Source organism: Oncorhynchus keta, chromosome 23 (assembly GCF_023373465.1).
Source record: "Oncorhynchus keta strain PuntledgeMale-10-30-2019 chromosome 23, Oket_V2, whole genome shotgun sequence".
NCBI classification, from domain to species: domain Eukaryota; kingdom Metazoa; phylum Chordata; class Actinopteri; order Salmoniformes; family Salmonidae; genus Oncorhynchus; species Oncorhynchus keta.
Genome location: NC_068443.1, coordinates 28,645,905 through 28,667,226, shown reverse-complemented (window position 1 = coordinate 28,667,226; position 21,322 = coordinate 28,645,905). Strand labels below are relative to the sequence as shown.

The window sequence follows — 21,322 nt, the reverse complement described above, 5'->3', positions numbered from 1 at the left end:
ACCAAGCCGTGAGGTCAAATGAATTGTCTGTAGAGCTCTGCGACAGGAATTCCCCAAGAACATAGAGGCCTCCATCATTCTTAAATGGAAGAAGCTTGGAACCACCAAGATTCTTCCTAGAGCTGGCCGCCTGGTCAAACTGATCAATCGGGGGAAAAGGGCCTTGGTCAGGGAGGTGACCGAGAACCCGACGGTCACTCTGACAGAGCTCCAGAGTTCCTCTGTGGACATGGGAGAACCTTCCAGAAGGACAACCGTTTCTGCAGCACTCCACCAATAAGACCCTTATGGTATTGCGGCCAGACAGAAGCCACTCCTCAGTAAAAGGCACATGACAGCCCGCTTGGAGTTTGGCTAAAGGCACCTAACGGACTCTCAGACCATGAGAAATAAGATAGAACTCTTTGGCCTGAATGCCAAGCATCAGTTCTGGAGGTAACCTGGCACCATCCTTACAGTGAAGCATGGTGGTGGCAGCATCATACTCTGGCGATTTTTTTAAGTGGCAGGGACTGGAAGACTATTCAGGATCGAGGGAAAGATGAACGGAGCAAAGTACAGAGAGATTCTTGATGAAAACAATTTGAGTATTATTCCAATATATTTTTTTGCTGTTCAGATTGATGCATTTTGTTAACTGGGTTTTAAAGAGGAAAATCTTGGCCTAGATAATGAAGCAGGCTTATGGTAAAGCCAATTATGATAATGCCTCAGCTGACCTCTACACTTATCATCATCCTATTTTCTAAAGGAGCATCTGGATGAGATCTGGTGGGGAGCATTTGTAACACATGTGGACTGGTATAATTTACAATGTTGTCATGGAGTATCTGGTTATAAGCAACTGTTTTGCTTAGCAACATGCACGGGAAGGTGGAGGGGAAAAATGTGCTGGCAGGTAGATGGAATATTTTAATACCATGAGACATCAACAGTTTGTGTTCCATAGATAGTTCCAGGTTACACTAAAGTCAGTTGAATTCTGAATAAAAAGGTTCTGGGTAATAATAGAGTAATATATAACAGCTAATAAATGAATGGGGAAATATATCAAAATACAAAGCCTGCCTTTTGATCCCCAAAAATAGACTAAATCAAAGGAAACGATGAAAGAAAAATGGAACTGTCAGTCTCAGAAATTATGGTTTGTAGCATATCATTGCCAGTGATAAATATTTCAACAAATAAAGCCTGAACAAGGTAGAGAAAGAGGCTTATAGTTTGCAGTGAACCTTGCCATAGTTGAGCACATTTGGGCCCCATTTCAATCCACTGTAGATGAAAGAACTGCACTGTGGGTTCTTCCAGAACTCACACTTTTGTACTTAGCTGCTTTAAGGAGGTTTTACCAACAATGACTGTGATATGCGCTTGTCTTTACCTACCTTAGTTGATTGCACTGACTGTAAGCCACTCTCGATAAGTGTCCGCAAAATGACCAAAATGTAAATATAAATCAGATTAGTTAATTGTGTTAAAACTGACACAACCCGCAAGCTACTCCTCTCGCTGACAATGGATTTTGATGTGAAATCACAACTGCCCTTAAAAATACAGCATAAACCTTCTCAGTGAACACACAGTGTGGTTTGCTTTATCTGCAATCGATTGAATTTGGGTCTTGGTTTGATATTCTCTGTTGTGTATGACTTAATATAAATGGTCTTACCATGGTTTTATTTACTATTCACAGTCAAATTAAATCCCTTTCAACTGCATACATGTACGAGCCAAAAACAATTCTGTCCAAAGAATCTTCTCTGAGATCAAGCTTAAGCTACTTTAAAGAAAGGGATAGATATGATCAGGTTAGAAATGCATTTTTCAAAGCATGTACTTGCACAGGTCTTCATTTTGAAGACTAACACAATAGAGAGATAAAACCGACTGTCTGGATAGAACAGAGCAGCCTAGATTTGCAAAAGATCTTACGTCTCATCTTTAATCATGTTGGTACTGTATAATAATGTAGGCACCAGACCTGGATTAAAATACTATTGAAAATTCTTTCAAATAATTGATATGTGCTTTTCTGGCATAATGGGCCAATACAATAAAACCGCAAACCTCACTCATCTGGCACTCCAGGCAGGCTAGAGCAAACATAAAGTTGTTTTAAAAGATTTTAAATAGTAAATTAACCCTGTGTGGCAGGCATTTGCAGTATAGAACACTCACCTCACATGACTGGATACAGTGGATGAGTTTGGGGTCAGGATGCCACCTCGTCATTCCTGTGCAAACAATGTCCTGTAATGTAACATTGATTGAGACATTGTAATTAGTTATCAGTATCTACAGCAATATCTATAGATCCAAACCTATTTTGGTTATACTAGGCTTACAGGAGACAGTTTGTCTGGACTTTATTTTTGTTCAATGACTACACTTGATAAAGATATCTAAATGCACGTACATCTCTAGCTTTACTCTAATGCTCCCATCAAACCAAAAACATTTAGTCAACAGGCCCATATTTTGTGTTATGAAATGATCCAGCCAAAATGTTCCTGTCATCTTGAGTTCTCCTCATAATGGTGTGTGGCATTGACTTTCTACCTTAACGACAGCATACTAATCGTATTGTTTGACTGAAAAAGACTGTGGGAGTAACAGGATACCACTTTATGTCCCAAAAGTTGTCTTGTAAAGGGATACAGACATGATTCCCATCTAGACTCAATCGAACCTAATGCATTGGATCACGATGACCTGCCAGTAATACAACTCAAGTCATCAAAATCAGTGCCAAACTATTTGGCCTTCAGGCAGTTACGTCTGCTGGCTCAGTGAATGACCACCCAATAGAGTGTCAAATGATAGGGCTATTTACGTTAGCCTTCATGTCAAAGCGATCCTTCAAGATAATATTGGGCAGGTTGCCCTTCTTAAGAAAACAACAGTCCATTTCACTCTGACACAATAGTGAAATTCCTAGACATTTTGCTGTGATGATTGCGTGTTGCGTAAATTCTTGAAAGGCGCCTATTTCTAATAGTATAAACTCTGATGTCACAACTTTTTTTTGTCCATCCGAATCTTTATACCTCATTATTTGCCATCTGCGTGTCAAACTGGCAGAAATTACAATAAACATTTGATCTTAACAGAATCCACAGTGAGGCTAAGAGTGTCCTCCTAACTGAGCAGAAAAGATGCAGGAAGACCTGGTTGTTTATATCAAACAATATAAATACATTCAGTAAAATAAGCTGCTAAGCGTAGGCCGGTGATTCATTTGCAGGAAAAGCTCAACTTGAAGGACTGACAACTGTTTGTTTTAGTCCATTATTCATCCAAATGAATCATTTGAGCAAGCCACAGAGCTGTGTGTGAAGCTCTAAGGTTATACAAGGTGAATATTAGCCGATACAACATCAAATGTTGCAAATAACAAAGCAGCAACGTCTACGTCAGTCAAACACCTTACCTGAACCCTGCCTGGCAGCATCCAGTGCTTGACGCTGTCTGCTTTGGTGCTATTGGCTAGAACCACTGGGTCATGCAAGGCCGCACTGCATGTTGGGTAGCAAACTGCACCTGCAGTGATACAAAGTAAGCTTTCCTTTCGCTCCAATTTGCATCGGTTGAATTTATTCACGTGCAAAAAAAAAAAAAAGCCATAGTTAAGACGAGTCATCTGTGATTCAACAGCTTGGCAGCTCATCTAGCAAAGTAATTTACCACCTGCTACCTGCTATGGCTCTGTTTTATTTTGCCATGTGTATGCATGCCTTCTGGGATACACAACACGCCACATTATATGGGAAATAAATATACACATTTATATATATATATATATATATATATATATATATATATATATATATATATATATATATATATATATATATATATATATACAGTACCAGTCAAAAGTTTGGACACACCTACTCATTCAAGGGTTTTTCTATATTTTGACTATTTTATACATCGTAGAATAATAGTAAATAAATCAAAACTATGAAATAACAAAAAAGTGTGAAACAAATAAAAAAGAGATTTTAGATTCTTCAAAGTAGCCACCCGTTCTTTGCCTTGATGACCGCTTTGCACACTCTTAGCATTCTCTCAACAAGCTTCATGAGGTAGTCACCGGGAATGCATTTCAATTAACAGATGTGCCTTGTTAAAAGTTCATTTGTGGATTTAATGCGTTTGAGCCAATCAGTTGTGTTGTGACAACGTAGGGTTAGTATACAGACGATAGACCAGTTGGTAAAAGACCATGTCCATATTATGCCAAAATAAGTTCAAACAAGCAAAGAGAAACAGCAGCAGTCCATCAGAGGATACGTTCATTAGAGTTAACTGCACCTCAGATTGTAGCCCAAATAAATGATTCACAGAGTTCAAGTAACAGACACATCTCAACATCAACTGTTCAGAGGAGACTGCATGAATCAGGCCTTCATTTGTCGAATTGCTACAAAGAAACCACTACTAAAGGACACCAATAAGAAGAAAATATTTGCTTGGGCCAAGAAACACGAGCAATGGACATTAGACGGTGGAAATCTGTCCTTTGATCTGATGAGTCTAAATTTGAGGTTTTTGGTTCCAACCGCTGTGTCATTGTGAGACGCAGAGTAGGTGAACGGATGATCTCCGAATGTGTTGTTCCCACCGTAATGCATGGAGGAGGAGGTGTGATGGTGTGGGGGTGCTTTGCTGGTGACACTGCCTGTGGTTTATTTAGAATTCAAGGCACACTTAACCAGCATGGCTACCAGCATGGCTATACGCCATCCCATCTTGTTTGCGCTTAGTGGGACTATCATTACTTTTTCAACAGGATAACGACCCAAAACACACCTCCAGGCTGTATAAGGGCTATTTGACCAAAAAGGAGAGTGATGGAGTGCTGCATTAGAGAACCTTGCCTCTACAATCACCCGACCTCAGCCCAATTGAGATTTGGGATTTGAGATTTGTAGTGAAGTAATAACAGCCAACAAGTGCTCAGCATATGTGGGAACTCCTTCAAGGCTGTTGGAAAAGCATTCCCGGTGACTACCTCATGAAGCTGTTTGAGAGAATGCCAAGAGTGTGCAAAGCGGTCATCAAGGCAAAGAAAGGGTGACTACTTTGTAGAATCTAAAATCTATTTTTATTTGTTTAACACTTTTTTGTCTGTTACATGATTCCATATCTGTTGTTTCATAGTTTTGATGTATTCACTATTATTCTACAATGTAGAAAATAGTACAGATAAAGAATGTTTGACTGGTACTGTGTATATATTACCACGGTACAGTATTACATAATCATGAGATGTTTCAAATGATCTGACTTTACACTGTAGAAACTTTCAGACTAAAGATATACCAACTAAAATGCATTCTGTGTAGAATCAATAAATATATGTAATTATCAGAACGATGCAGTGCATAATTTCTTTGAAATAATACTGATGATAATAGTGTTGATTACTACAGTACATTGCAGTACATTACTACGCTAAAGTAAGTATAATACGGAGTTTCCTCAAGCTGGAGGAGTTGAGAAGGAGACTTACCAACACTGAAGCCCTCGTCACAGGCATACTGAATCCGATTGACATCAGGTGGAGGTGGGCAGGCTTCATTCAACCTTGTACACATTGTGAACTTCTCTGTCCACTCTCCATCTTTAGTGCAGCGAATTGTGTGCTGTCAGGAGAGATAAAAACAGAATGAATAAGATATGGCACTTTATTAATGGAATGGAATGACAGCTCAGACAGTGGACCTCTTTGCATCTTTTGTTTTGTATAAAGAGAGCTAAAGCATTACGTTTTCCGAGGCATGAGGACACTGGAGGGTACAGAGGCTGTTGTAGTGCCTGCCGTTGGTGCAGGTGAACATGCCCTCATAGACAGCAGGTAGAGATGGACAGGGAATGGGTTCACAGCCCCCCTCCTCCCACTGGCCCCCCTCTACACACTCCACCTTCAGAAACCTTCTGGGGACGCACAAACACACACACAAGCACACACATACTGTCAGTAGGAATACCGGCCTACGCCATCGGCCTTCACATACACAGTACTGACATACGGTGACGCACTAACAAACACCTACACGTTTTATGTCATCTCTGGCTAAACCTGAGGGAATAAGTATGTACATGGACTAAAACCAGGAGTGAAAAAGAGAGGGATACAGTATTCACAAGCCTCAGTAATAACAAGTTATTGTACCGGTTACCATTTTCAATAAACTTGTGTTGTTAACAATGTATTTGAGTAAATACATTTAAAACATGTCAAAGTTCATAATAAACAAGATAATTTAAACCGATTGAATAGTGCTTTTGGTTCTTCACATATTGTAACTCATTCGAAGTCCTTAAGACATTCCCATATCTTAAAAGTGAGTTGAGAATCTCATGAAGAAGTCCAGATGTTAAATAAAGGTTAAATAAAAATGAACAAAATAAAAAAGGTGCAAATGCCCTGTTCTGATACCTGCAGTTGGTCCAGTACAACATGCTGAGCAGTCTTAGAAAGTTTAGATAGATTCAAGAACAATGTCGTTGACGGGCCGATATGCCCAATAGTAAGGGATAATGCTGACTCCAACAACGAGAGGAAAGAAACCCGCAACATCGGCTTACTAATGAGTAACCAACACGTGAATCACATTGATAATCAGGCTAAGTTACCCAATGAATAAAACTGGAAAACAATAATGAGAAAAGTAAACATTGGTATGGATCTTACTGGAGATGTATGTCACTATACTTTAAAGCCATACGCAGGGTTTATGGATCTAAAGGTACATTTAAATGTACGAATTGCGCTATTTAAACTCAGGATCCGTGGGAGAAATATGTGATGCATTCATTGTTTCCTGTTACATAAAATAGCAGCTTCAAACACTGTTCTAGAACACGCTTATGGAGCAGAGCAAAACAAAGTGATACATAACACATTACTCACTTTCTGGACTTTGTTTTTAGGCTGCCAGTAACATAGCAACCTGGGTTACATTTGTAACGGCATACGGTACCCACATCATGCCCTGTACCTTCGCACTGGGGCCCTAGGAGCTTGGCGTTGGGTACTGTTGGAGGCTCTGGGCACTCTATCTTACAGTAGGCTTCAGGGAAGGACCATAGACCATCATCTAAACACACCAACCTATCACTGTCTCCTGCAAAACAAATAAAGGCACAAAATCTATTGAAACCTCACACAGAAATGTAATCCAAATGATCAGTAGTTTGTTATTAAGTTAGTTATTAACACTCTTAATGAATCTGACATCTGGAATCAGTCCGTTCATTTGAATGCTAAGACATAAGGTAAGTTTGTGAACTGTTAGTCATTTATTATGATCAATTGTATTGTATGTGTCCATACCTGCCGGTGCCTAGAGCTAAATTATCTAAGGCCCCAAACAAGGTTATGTTGGTATGTATATGTAATCAATACTCTAAAGGTTGTGTTCATTTTATTGGTCTATAAAATGTAATGAATATTTTACACGGTTTAAAGTGTTTTATGAGGTCTTTAAGCTTTGCTCTAGTGTTGCAATCATTTAAAAAAAAATCCAATACAGCTGTATAAGGAGGAATCGCTGAGTATTGAGTAATGCATGGCAATGGGTACATAGGAACTGGGATCAACATGCATGTTGGGTCAATATCGGTAACCTATCAAACAATTCCGAAGAGCTCATTGACTGACCACAGCCAGTGATCCAGCAGTAGTCTATGTAGCCAACTTAAAATAGCCTAACAAACTGCTGTCAATAACAAGATAGGTTGCGGTTAACATCTGTTGGGAGTTGCCATCTGGGTCGTTCCACCAATTAGGTGCATTTGGGTAGTGTAACTTGGCGAAAAAAAAAACATTTCACCAAATGTTTTAAATTCTGTCGTAAAGAGCACATGCTCAACTTAATTAAAAACACATTCTCCAACCTATAGAAGTTAAGTTAAAAAGAAGTGTACTATAGTAAGTGGCTATTATGTGCCAAATAAAGTCAAAGGGTTGACTAACTGGGTGTTTGTATTTGATTAACAACTGTATTTGATTAACGTTTATTGAAAAAGTATGAATTTCAGCAAACAAAGGGCAGCAACTACAGAGGACAAACATAGGTACAAGGTTAGTGTTTCATAATGAAACATTTTTGTATTGACCTTGGGCGAATCGATGTAGTCCGAGCTGAACTCCACAAAGGCTGGTCTCTGGAGTCCATCAGAAACTTCTTTCAACATGGAGTGGAGTTTCGTCAGCTAGGGAAATGGAGGCTTGTTGGTGTGCAACAGGGAAGGGCAATTTATTGGACGTTTAAATTGTTAAAGGTCCAATGCTGATAGGCTCTTGGTAAAGAGCAATTTCTCAAGCAAGGATTGTGTGGGTGTGGTCTGAGTGGGGAGGGGAAAACTAAAAATGAGCTGTTAATGCAGAAAGGTTTGGAACTATCTTTTTTATTGGTCTGTTAATTAATGTATCGCCTCGTGATGGTACTACCCAAACCAGATCAAACCAGATGCATCTTGTTTCAAGTGGCCAAGTCCCGTCATGTGATCTTACAGTGGATGAACTGGGAATCAGACTTGAGATCTGATTACGTCAATAAAAAGTTTACGACTTCATATGTAGTGTACAGTTGAAGTCAGAAGATTACATACACCTTAGCCAAATATGTTTGAACTCAGTTTTTCACAATTCCAGACATTTAATCCTAGTAAAAATTCCCTGTCGTAGGTCAGTTAGGATCACCACTTAATTTTAAGAATGTGAAATGTCAGAAAAATAGTAGAGAGAATGATTTATTTCAGCTTTTATTTATTTTATCACATTCCCAGTGCGTCAGACGTTTGCATACACTCAATTAGTATTTGGTGGCATTTCCTTTAAATGGTTTAACTTGGGTCAAAAGTTTTGGGTAGCCTTTCACAAGCTTCCCACAAAAAGTTGGGAGAATTATGGCCCATTCCTCCTGACAGAGCTGGTGTAACTGAGTCAGGTTTGTAGGCCTCCTTGCTCGCACACACTTTTTCAGTTCTGCCCACAAAATGGGATTGAGGTCAGGGCTTTGTGATGGCCACTCCAATACCATGACTTTGTTGTCCTTAAGCCATTTTGCCACAACTTTGGAAGTATGGTTGGGGTCATTGTCCATTTTGAAGACCCATTTGCGACCAAGCTTTAACATCCTGACTGATGTCTTGAGATGTTGCTTCAATATATCCACATAATTTTCCAACCTCAGGATGCCATCTATTTTGTGAAGTGCACCAGTCCCTCCTGCAGCAAAGCACCCCCACAACATGATGCTGCCACCCCCGTGCTTCACAGTTGGGATGGTGTTCTTCGGCTTGCAAGCCTCACTGTCATGCCCTGACCTGAGTATTCTTTGTTTTCTTTATATATTTTGGTTAGGTCAGGGTGTGACGAGGGTGATGTATGTGTTTTTATACGAACTAGGGTTTTTTGTAGGTTTATGGGGTTGTTTACCATCTAGGTGTTTATGTATGTCTATGGTTGCCTAGATTGGTTCTCAATTAGAGGCAGCTGTTTATCGTTGTCTCTGATTGGGAACCATATTTAGGCAGCGATCTTCTTTGGGTATTTCGTGGGTTATTGTCTATGTGATGTTGCATGTTTGCACTCAGTATTTATAGCGGTCATGTTCGTTTTGATATTTTTTTTGTGTACTTCGTGTTTGTTTTCATCTTTCATTAAAAACATGTAAAAAAAAAAAAGCTGCGCTTTGGTCTCCTCAATACGACGATCGTGACACTCACTCTTTTTCCTCCAAACATAACGATGGTCATTATGGCCAAACAGTACTATTTTTGTTTCATTCGACCAGAGGACATTTCTCCAAAAAGTATGATCTTTGTCCCCATGTGCAGTTGCAAACTGTAGTCTGGCTTTTTTTATGGCAGTTTTGGAGCAGTGGCCTCTTCCTTGCAGAGCGGCCTTTCAGGTTATGTCGATATAGGACTTGTTTTACTGTGGATATAGATACTTTGTACCTGTATCCTCATCACAAGGTCCTTTGCTGTTCTTCTTGGATTGATTTGCACTTCTCGCACCAAAGTACGTTGTCTCTAGGATACGGAACACGTTTCCTTCCTGAGCGGTATGATGGCTGCATAGTCCCATGGTGTTTATACTTGCGTACTATTGTTTGTACAGATGAACGTGGTGCCTTCAGTTGTTTGGAAATTGCTCCCAAGGATGAACCAGACTTGTGGAGGTCTACAAAAAAATGTTCTGAGGTCTTGGCTGATTTCTTTTAATTTTCCCATAATGTCAAGCAAAGAGGCACTGAGTTTGAAGGTAGGCCTTGAAATACATCCACAGGTACACCTCCAAATGACTCAAATTATGTAAATTAGCCTATCAGAAGCTTCAAAAGCCAAGACATAATTTTCTGGAATTTTCCAAGCTGTTTAAAGGCAAAATCAACTTAGTGTATGTAAACCTCTGACCCACTGGAATTGTGATACAGTGAAGTATAAGTGAAATTATCTGTCTGTAAACAATTGTTGGAAAAAGTACTTGTGTCATTGCACAAAGTTGATGTCCTAACCGACTTGCCAGAACTATAGTTTGTTAACAAGAAATTTGTGGAGTGGTTGAAAAAGTTTTAATGACGCCAACCAAAGTGTATGTAAACTTCCCACTTCAACTATATATAATTTCTGTAAGACAAAAAATTAAGGCATGGCATAGTGCTGCACTGTTAAAATGGCTGTGTTCCTATGGGAATTTGTGCATGTTTAGAGGGCCACCATTAGGAAAAAGATATGAAGAAAAAAATACATTGTAAAAAAATTTATAAAATACTTTTAGAATGGTAATTGGTGACATACTTTGTTTCAAACCGAATTTCAAACCCAGCTATTCCCTAACATGGAGACAGTTTGTGAACCAACCCCCCCCAAGATATGTTTTTTTTTTTCATTTTAGAATCAATCTTTTTTTGAAAATGTTTCCCCTGCTGTTGCTCTGGCTCTGTAATAGTCACGTTGTTGCTGTACAACTGTATCAGAATTCCATGGTTCTTACCTTTCTAACAGTACTATGCAGGTGTTTGTAGGACTTATAGTTTTGAAATCAAAATGTATCTAATGAAGGTAGTTTTCAATTTGTCCCTTGCGTAGTCTCATTCTGTATACTCCCCTTGTCCTAAGGGTAAAAAAAAAAAACACCTTCGCTATAAACCCCTAAAATAAAGCAGCTTAATTGAATTTTAAACCCCAAACATATTTTGCATGAAGTAACAACCTGTCATTCATCACAAACTTTGTGAATATCTGGGTTTTCTCTCTGCGTTTAATCAGTGGATACCACTCGTTTTTATTACAACACACCTGTCATAATTGTTTTCTTTTACTAACGTAGAGGTTTATTATTATTGCTAAAGGTACACATAGGCGTAAACAAAAATTGTTTTATCAGGAAATAGTACTTGTATAGCCTAAGAAAGTAGCAGAAATGTGCAGAAAGTAGTTTTGAATACTTTTTATTGAAGGGAACAATAACAGTCTTGAACTTTTTTGGCAACATAGTGATATGTTCCTATATACTCTACAATGAGGAATTCAACTACAAAATACTAGTCTTCTCCCATTTTTAGAACCATTGCCCCCACCCACAAGTTGAATAAACAACAATAATAAATAAGAATAAAATAATATAGATACAAAACAAAAATGTGAAGAACATAAATCAATGAACTCTAATTAGCACATGTAGGACAGAAAACAAGTGTGTGTGCATGGACTTTGCAGATGTATTTCTCACGTGCAGCACATAGTATTTGTTTTACAGTTGTTCTTTGAGGGGCAGAATTGACATCTCCTCCTCTTGCCTGCCCCAGCTGAAGCCTCAGGTGGATCAGGACAAGATTCATTCTTTGAATGTGGGGGGTTACAAGTGCCTTTCCCAGCTGCTCCAGGAACACACTCCTCTTGTTCCGCTTATAAGGCATCCAGGTTAGGGTTGATCTTGTTCTATATCACGAAGGCATTGCATGAGGACACATCAATGATGTTATGGAAGATGACCAGGGGCCAGTGGGCAGTCATCCTCCTGCAGCTGTAAGTTCCAATCATCTTGTCCAGGTTGTCCACACCTCCTTTGTTGTGGTTGTAGTCCAGGATGATGGCTGGCTTCCTGTCCTCACGATCACTGATCTCAGCCATTTTGTGCAGTGTGCTCAGGAGGACATCATTCTTGATCCTCTTTGGGAGGTAAGAAACTACAGTGGTGGTAGGGGGTGAAGGCAAACTTTGATGAGAAGGCCTCTCTTCCCCTTGTTGCGAGGAGTGCAGGTGCCAACCATGGTGATCTTCCTCTTCAAAAGTTGCTGGCTGAGTTCAATCAGTAGCACACATAATCTCAATCTGTCATATTTGTTTTTGTAGTCTGTAAATTATTTTATAACTGCTGGGTCAAAAATGACCCTCAACCAATCTTTGTACCCTGGTGGTGTACAGCTTTCATGGAAATATGAACAAATGCGATGTTTCACTGTTTCTAATATTGGGATCACTAGAAAAAGTAATAGAATTTCAAGTTGAAAAAAAAATTTAGTGGGTTTTCTCTGCTGTTAAGCATTGTGGCAGGTCATCTTTGACCTTTAAGACAACACAAGGGTTAAGTGTGGCTTAGAAAATGCCACCAGAGGGTCTCAGAGTTTAACAGGAAAAGTTTCACCGTCTTAAAATGAGAGTTCAGCTCACGTAACAGGGTTGACATTAAAATGAGGGAGAGGTTTTTTTTTTTTTTACTTTAAAATGAATCACTAATAACATTAAATAAATAATCATCTTTGGAAATGACTTTGTGGGTTAAGTGGGTTAAAATCTTCCTAGAAGTCACAGAGACTGCACAGATGTATTGAATTGTCCATGTGGTTTATATTAAAGGGCACTTCATTTAATTAATATAACAGGCTTTAATATATTTGTGCACAATCTCTACTCAAAGGCACTCATTTCGTGGAACGACCCATCTATCTATTTACCCCATTTCCTTTCAGAAGAGAAAACGTTATGTTGTCAATAATAACTTTGGGTAGCGATCATGTGAGTGAGTGATTTCAGAGTAAAACCCTGTAGTAGAAGATAGAAGCCAGGGGTAAAACCCTGTAGTAGAAGATAGAAGCCAGGGGTAAAACCCTGTAGTAGAAGATAGAAGCCAGGGGTAAAACCCTGTAGTAGAAGATAGAAACCAGGGGTAAAACCCTGTGGTAGAAGATAGAAGCCAGGGGCAAAACCCTGTAGTAGAAGATAGAAACCAGGGGTAAAACCCTGTAGTAGAAGATAGAAGCTAGGGGTAAAACCCTGTGGTAGAAGCTAGAAGCCAGGGGTAAAACCCTGTAGTAGAAGATAGAAACCAGGGGTAAAACCCTGTGGTAGAAGCTAGAAGCCAGGGGTAAAACCCTGTAGTAGAAGCTAGAAGCCAGGGGTAAAACCCTGTAGTAGAAGCTAGAAGCCAGGGGTAAAACCCTGTGGTAGAAGCTAGAAGCCAGGGGTAAAACCCTGTAGTAGAAGATAGAAACCAGGGGTAAAACCCTGTGGTAGAAGCTAGAAGCCAGGGGTAAAACCCTGTAGTAGAAGCTAGAAGCCAGGGGTAAAACCCTGTAGTAGAAGCTAGAAGCCAGGGGTAAAACCCTGTAGTAGAAGATAGAAGCCAGGGGTAAAACCCTGTAGTAGAAGATAGAAACCAGGGGTAAAACCCTGTGGTAGAAGCTAGAAGCCAGGGGTAAAACCCTGTAGTAGAAGCTAGAAGCCAGGGGTAAAACCCTGTAGTAGAAGATAGAAACCAGGGGTAAAACCCTGTAGTAGAAGATAGAAGCTAGGGGTAAAACCCTGTGGTAGAAGCTAGAAGCCAGGGGTAAAACCCTGTAGTAGAAGATAGAAGCCAGGGGTAAAACCCTGTGATAGAAGATAGAAGCCAGGGGTAAAACCCTGTAGTAGAAGCTAGAAGCTAGGGGTAAAACCCTGTAGTAGAAGATAGAAGCCAGGGGTAAAACCCTGTAGTAGAAGATAGAAGCCAGGGGTAAAACCCTGTAGTAGAAGATAGAAGCCAGGGGTAAAACCCTGTAGTAGAAGCTAGAAGCCAGGGGTAAAACCCTGTAGTAGAAGCTAGAAGCCAGGGGTAAAACCCTGTAGTAGAAGCTAGAAGCCAGGGGTAAAACCCTGTAGTAGAAGATAGAAGCCAGGGGTAAAACCCTGTAGTAGAAGCTAGAAGCCAGGGGTAAAACCCTGTAGTAGAAGATAGAAGCCAGGGGTAAAACCCTGTAGTAGAAGATAGAAGCCAGGGGTAAAACCCTGTAGTAGAAGCTAGAAGCCAGGGGTAAAACCCTGTAGTAGAAGATAGAAGCCAGGGGTAAAACCCTGTAGTAGAAGCTAGAAGCCAGGGGTAAAACCCTGTAGTAGAAGATAGAAACCAGGGGTAAAACCCTGTAGTAGAAGATAGAAACCAGAGGTAAAACCCTGTAGTAGAAGATAGAAACCAGAGGTAAAACCCTGTAGTAGAAGATAGAAGCCAGGGGTAAAACCCTGTAGTAGAAGATAGAAACCAGAGGTAAAACCCTGTAGTAGAAGATAGAAGCCAGGGGTAAAACCCTGTAGTAGAAGCTAGAAGCTAGGGGTAAAACCCTGTAGTAGAAGATAGAAGCCAGGGGTAAAACCCTGTAGTAGAAGATAGAAGCCAGGGGTAAAACCCTGTAGTAGAAGCTAGAAGCCAGGGGTAAAACCCTGTAGTAGAAGCTAGAAGCCAGGGGTAAAACCCTGTAGTAGAAGCTAGAAGCCAGGGGTAAAACCCTGTAGTAGAAGCTAGAAGCCAGGGGCCCTGAGGTACAGTAAATGAAATGGCAGTCGGGCTCTAAGCCAGCATGTTCTTACCAGCGCGAGCCCCACTTGGCCCTGCTGGCAACTCCAGAGTTAGAAGCCCTCTCTTGTTTGCCTTATTTCCTCTCTTCACCTGTCGCTACTTTCCTATTTACACAGAGCCTAAAGGCATCTGTGCACTGGAAGTCGACCAAGATCAACTGCCAAGCTGTTCAGTTCAGTCTCATTCCCAGGGCCGGCAGAGCAGCCTCGCCTTACAACAACCGCTAATAGGTTAAAGCAGAGCAACACAGACGCACTCCAACGCCATGATGCCACGCCAGGCTAGACTCCAAGCCCCTCTGTGCACCCAACCAACATGAGGTAATAGACTGAGACTCCTCAGGTGAACTAGAAAACAGCAATAACAGCCTCCTGGTCAAGCTAATTTATTTTCCACTCTGAGAAAATTTTAGATTGGGCCAATCATTTTGTGTAAATGACTGAATGAATATCAAATTCCCACTTCATTCAAATGATAAATGGACCTATAATCATGTAAACCTATAAACTATTATGAATACAACACACTGTATGTCAATTTGTATAATTACAACTGTACTGTTAATCATACTGTTAATCATACATACCCTGGAGTATGGCGGGGGGGTTGCAGGTGAAAGAGCACTGCTTGCCGAATGTTGTGCCCCAGGGGCAGCTGAAGGCGGCGAAGTAGACGTGAGACTGGTCAGGGGGGCCACAGTCGATTGGCTGACAGCTCACAACACGGTCCCATGCTCCATGTACACACTGAAGCTCCGTTTCTCGCTTTCAATTGGAGATTAATAAATAAACATTACAGTCCTGATGTGCTAAGGCATACTACTACAGTAATATAAATATCTACTACTGCTAATTGTAGTAATTCCTATATTTCGACAGTCATAGTAGGCTTGTACTATGTCATGTTACTTTCACAATGCTCAGAAATTCAATGTTGATGTGTAGGGGGATGGAGTGGAGGGGGCATATAATATACACTGCTCCAAAAAATAAAGGGAACACTAAAATAACACATCCTAGATCTGAATGAATGAAATATTCTTATTAAATACTTTTTTCTTTACATCGTTGAATGTGCTGACAACAAAATTACACAAAAATGATCAATGGAAATCAAATGTATCAACCCATGGAGGTCTGGATTTGAAGTCACACTCAAAATTAAAGTGGAAAACAACACTACAGGCTGATCCAACTGTGATGTAATGTCCTTAAAACAAGTCAAAATGATGCTCAGTAGTGTTTGTGGCCTCCACGTGCCTATATGACCTCCCTACAACGCCTGGGCATGCTCCTGATGAGGTGGCGGATGGTCTACTGAGGGATCTCCTCCCAGACCTGGACTAACTCCTGGACAGTCTGTGGTGCAACGTGGCGTTGGTGGATGGAGCGAGACATGATGTCCCAGATGTGCTCAATTGGATTCAGATCTGGGGAACGGGCAGGAACTTCTGACACACTCCAGCCACATGAGGTCGAGCATTGTCTTGCATTAGGAGGAACCCAGGGCCAACCGCACCAGCATATGGTCTCACAAGGGGTCTGAGGATCTCATCTCGGTACCTAATGGCAGTCAGGCTACCTCTGGCACGCACATGGAGGGCTGTGCGGCCCCCCAAAGAAATGCCACCCCACACCATGACTGACCCACCGCCAAACCGGTCATGCTGGAGGATGTTGCAGGCAGCAGAACATTCTCCACGGCGTCTCCAGACTCTGTCTCATCTGTCACGTGCTCAGTGTGAACCTGCTTTCATCTGTGAAGAGCACAGGGCGCCAGTGGCGAATTTGCCAATCTTGGTGTTATCTGGCAAATGCCAAACGTCCTGCACGGTGTTGGGCTGTAAGCACAACCCCCACCTGTGGATGTCGGGCCCTCATACCACCCTCATGGAGTTTCTGACCGTTTGAGCAGACACATGCACATTTGTGGCCTGCTGGAGGTAATTTTGCAGGGCTCTGGCAGTGCTCCTCCTTGCACAAAGGCGGAGGTAGCGGTCGTGCTGCTGGGTTGTTGCCCTCCTACAGCCTCCTCCACGTCTCCTGATGTACTGGCCTGTCTCCTGGTAGTGCATCCATGCTCTGGACACTACGCTGACAGACACAGCAAACCTTCTTTCCACAGCTTGCATTGATGTGCCATCCTGAATGAGCTGCACTACCTGAGCCACTTGTGTGGGTTGTAGACTCTGTCTCATGCTACCACTAGAGTGAAAGCACTGCCAGCATTCAAAAGTGACCAAAACATCAGACAGGAAGCATAGGAACTGGGAAGTCTGTGGTCCCCACCTGCAGAACCACTCCTTTATTGGGGGTGACTTGCTAATTGCCTATAATTTCCACCTGTCTTCCATTCGCACAATAGCATGTGAAATGTATTGTAAATCAGTGTTGCTTCCTAAGTGGACAGTTTGATTTCACAGAAGTGTGATTGACTTGGAGTTACATTGTGTTGTTAAAGTGTTCCCTTTATTTTTTTGAGCAGTGTATACTTTATATATGATTTCTATAATGCTCTGAATTGCTTAAATAGAGAGAGCTTCTAGGGTTGTCAACGTAGTGTTGTGCTTACCTGATGGGGTAAGACCCTAGTCTAATCCTAGTGTTGTGCTTACCTGATGGGGTAAGACCCGAGTCTAATCCTAGTGTTGTGCTTACCTGATGGTGTAAGAACCTAGTCTAATCCTAGTGTTGTGCTTACCTGATGGTGTAAGACCCTAGTCTAATCCTAGTGTTGTGCTTACCTGATGGGGTAAAGCCGGGTCTAATCCTAGTGTTGTGCTTACCTGATGGTGTAAGACCCTAGTCTAATCCTAGTGTTGTGCTTAGCTGATGGGCTAAGACCCTAGTCTAATCCTAGTGTTGTATTTACCTGATGGTGTAAAACCCGTGTCTAATCCTGGTGTTGTGCTTACCTGATGGTGTAAAACACTAGTCTAATCCTAGTGTTGTGCTTACCTGATGGGGTAAGACCCTAGTCTAATCCTAGAGTTGTGTTGTGTAGTGTTTACCTAATGGGGTAAAGCCCTAGTCTAATCCTAGTGTTGTGCTTACCTGATGGTGTAAAACCCTAGTCTAATCCTAGTGTTGTGCTTACCTGATGGGGTAAAGCCGGGTCTAATCCTAGTGTTGTGCTTACCTGATGGTGTAAGACCCTAGTCTAATCCTAGTGTTGTGCTTACCTGATGGTGTAAAACACTAGTCTTCTCTTAGTGTTGTGCTTACCTGATGGTGTAAAACCCTAGTCTAATCCTAGTGTTGTGCTTACCTGATGGTGTAAAACCCTAGTCTAATCCTAGTGTTGTGCTTACTTGATGGGGTAAGACCCTAGTCTAATCCTAGAGTTGTGTTGTGTAGTGTTTACCTAATGGGGTAAAGCCCTAGTCTAATCCTAGTGTTGTCCTTACCTGAAAGGGTGGATGGCCCTTGCCACTGAGCACAGTGAGGGTAAAACCTTGATGACAGTGGACAGTGCAGTGAGAGGACTCAGTCCTCTCTGTCCCGGTGCTGCAGGTGACAGAGGCATGCTCCAGCTGAGGAGGACTGCATGTGTCCGTCTGGCAGGGCCGTCGTGAACAGCTGGGCCACCATTATCACACACACGGAGGGAGAGGAGAAACACAGAGAAGTGTATGAGTTTAGCAATGTTCTTAGAATTTGGTTGATTATTTCAATCTTCAACAGATATGGTAACACATATCACACTCTTTGTGTGTGTGTGTGTGTGTGTGTGTGTGTGTGTGTGTGTGTGTGTGTGTGTGTGTGTGTGTGTGTGTGTGTGTGTGTGTGTGTGTGTGTGTGTGTGTGTGTGTGTGTGTGTGTGTGTGTGTGCACATGGCTATGTTACTTATTGTGTATGTCTGTGTGTATGCCTGAATGACTGGTTGTGTGTCTGTACATGTACATATGTGCACATGTGTGTGCATGTAGAAGTCCTCGGAGACCCCACCCTCAGCGCACCTAGTGAGGGCAAAGGCGCTGAAGTGACATGATGTGCGCAGAGCGACTCCCGTCACGGCAACGAAGGGCGAGGAGAAGTTGAGGATGACAGCGGTAGTCAGGAAGAAGGGTTGACTCAGGTTGTGTGTCACGTTCACCACCAAGGGATTCTGCTGGCACGACAGCTCAAAGGAACCTAAGGACAGACACAGGCCCTTTTTCAAAGAATCTTTCCTCAATTCCTCCATCTTCTCAAAATATATTGAACAAGAAAATCCAAGGGGAGGGACCTTATCCTCAACTACAGTTGAGAAGGAGGCGAGGAATTGCGAAGAGAGATGGAGCCCCAGACAGGAATAAGACATGAATAAGGAATAAGACATGAACTCACTACACTTTAAATATCACATGGCCATCATTATAACCAGCCATCATAACTTGTCCCTAGTCATAACCCTATCGCTACATATGTGTGAAGACATCTTGGCTTGAAAAATGTTTATTCAAACAGTCAGTCAGCTCTTTTGTCTGTCAAGACGAACAGGGTCGGTAGTTCAAGTTCATACCCAAGGAGTGGTTTCTGCCACCAGTATCACACAGTTGGATGAAGACTGATTTCCTGCACTGCTCTCCAGGCCAGGCTCCGTCTGAGGCCAGATAGATGATGACAGATGTGGCGACTCCAGGTTGCGCAAATCCCACCTGGGACAACAATTAGAGGTTTTATGACAACAACCCACTGAGTTCAACTTAATAATAATCCGTTCCTGAATGTTCCCCACTTCAATGGTAATTAGATTGCATGGTAATGATACCGGGAAAATATGACAACAGAAACAACAGAAACTGTGACAAACATGGCATGACAAATTGGGAGAAAGTACAAGGATGTGCCCTGGAACATAACAAAGGACTGTTGGAATATTACCTTGGAGACGGTCAAATAGTGTCTGGGCTATGGTCAAAAGTAGTGCACTGGAAAGGGGATAGGGTGCCACATGCATCCTCTGTGGAGAACTAGTGGACTGGAGTACCTTTAGCCATACTGTGTCTTCCTCGCCATAGTGGGTCTGAGTGTATGACTGGGCCGTGCATGGAAACCATATGTCAAGTGACGGCTTCTCATTCATCTCCAGGTACTGGGGCTTGCATAGCTTTAATAAAAGGGGAATTATGCAGTAATTATTTAAAACCTCCATAACAATACTCAATATAGTCACATTTACAGAAAAATAACAATAGTATCCAGGAGGTGAAGGACAGGGCAGAGGTAAAGCACTGCTACCTTGCTAAGTGAGGGCTCTCCGGTGGCTCCCAGGGCAGGGCAGCTGCTTTGATCCTGATAGGAAGCTGCTGCGGTTGAAGCCCACTGGTCACTGTACCCATGAGGTGTGAAGTAACCACAGTCCTGTACGCTGGAACCCCTCTCAAACACCTCACACACACCATCACCCTCAAACACGTAGCACAGGCTGGGTTCATCTAGGGGAACCAATGGAGGGAAAGGTATGTGGTGAACAAGGTTGTGTCCCAAACGACACATTTACACGGCACTACTTTTGACAAGGGCCCATAGGGCTCAAGTCCAAAGTAGCGCACTATATAAGGAATAGGGTGCCATTTGGAACTAATCCAATCTGGTGGGGGGGATTGCATTTTATAACAATAAGTAGATGGTGTCGTAAGAAAACATTACCTAACTGGAAATCTGTGCTTTAATAAACAAAGATGTCTGACAAAGGTTCAAACAGAGAGAATAAAAAAGCAAAACATCATGTAATACACAAAATATTCATAATGAGTGGGCTTGATGTGCATAACATCAGAGGCTGGACTTGGCCCTGTCTGTTAGTTACAGACAGCTGCATGGGTAAGAGAGAGTTCAGTCACTGACAAGGTATTGAATTGGCATAATTAATCCAAGGAACTATGTCTCAAAAGTAAAGTCTAGACAATATGAAATCAAACCACATTATAGCAGGTTGTTTGGCCAATTGTGCGCTGACCATAATATACAGTATGTGTTTTTACTTCCGTTGTTCGTCACAGCAATATCACTCTCAGGAAAATACGAGTTGATGTTCATGCTACAGATACATTGACTTCATGATCCACTCTGGTGTTGTAAGAGTTGTCAAGCATCAGAATACCCAAGCATGGAAGCAAATGTGTGTATGACTGAGTGAGAGTGAGACGCTATCTTGAATGGTGAAATTATTCTGTTTTATAAGTGTTGCAATTTCCAATCTGTTTTTGCCAAAGTTTTTTTTTCCTTCTGGTCGTGTTTGTTCCCGAAGAAAATGTAACACTCCCAGTCACGGCATCTCTGAACCTTCATGGAGCTGCTTTCTTTTTTCAATCTTGACCAAGTTGAGGATCTGTTGACGTCCTAGCTGAGTAATAGATTCACAAAATTCTGTGCCAAATGCCACCCTATTCCCTTTATAATGTACGACCTACTATGCATGTTATGTGTATGTCATTCATTCTTGTCATGTCCTTGTAAATCATTGATGATGCTTGAGGTTAT

At 41.6% G+C, this 21,322-nt stretch overlaps 1 protein-coding gene across 1 annotated transcript in view; it reads right to left on the bottom strand.

Moving 5' to 3' along the window:
* The window catches only part of LOC118402116 (pappalysin-2-like), an 89,154-nt gene that overhangs the window by 11,948 nt on the left and 55,884 nt on the right, over positions 1-21,322 (bottom strand). The window contains exons 11-21 of the mRNA XM_035800031.2: positions 20,078-20,274; positions 19,827-19,946; positions 19,359-19,494; positions 18,814-18,988; positions 18,261-18,432; positions 15,441-15,618; positions 6,923-7,136; positions 5,775-5,943; positions 5,519-5,651; positions 3,431-3,540; positions 2,179-2,250 (exon numbers count right to left, since the gene is read on the bottom strand). Of these exons, the coding sequence (XP_035655924.2) occupies positions 2,179-2,250; positions 3,431-3,540; positions 5,519-5,651; positions 5,775-5,943; positions 6,923-7,136; positions 15,441-15,618; positions 18,261-18,432; positions 18,814-18,988; positions 19,359-19,494; positions 19,827-19,946; positions 20,078-20,274 (1,676 nt within the window). The remainder of the gene's footprint in view (positions 1-2,178; positions 2,251-3,430; positions 3,541-5,518; positions 5,652-5,774; positions 5,944-6,922; positions 7,137-15,440; positions 15,619-18,260; positions 18,433-18,813; positions 18,989-19,358; positions 19,495-19,826; positions 19,947-20,077; positions 20,275-21,322) is intronic.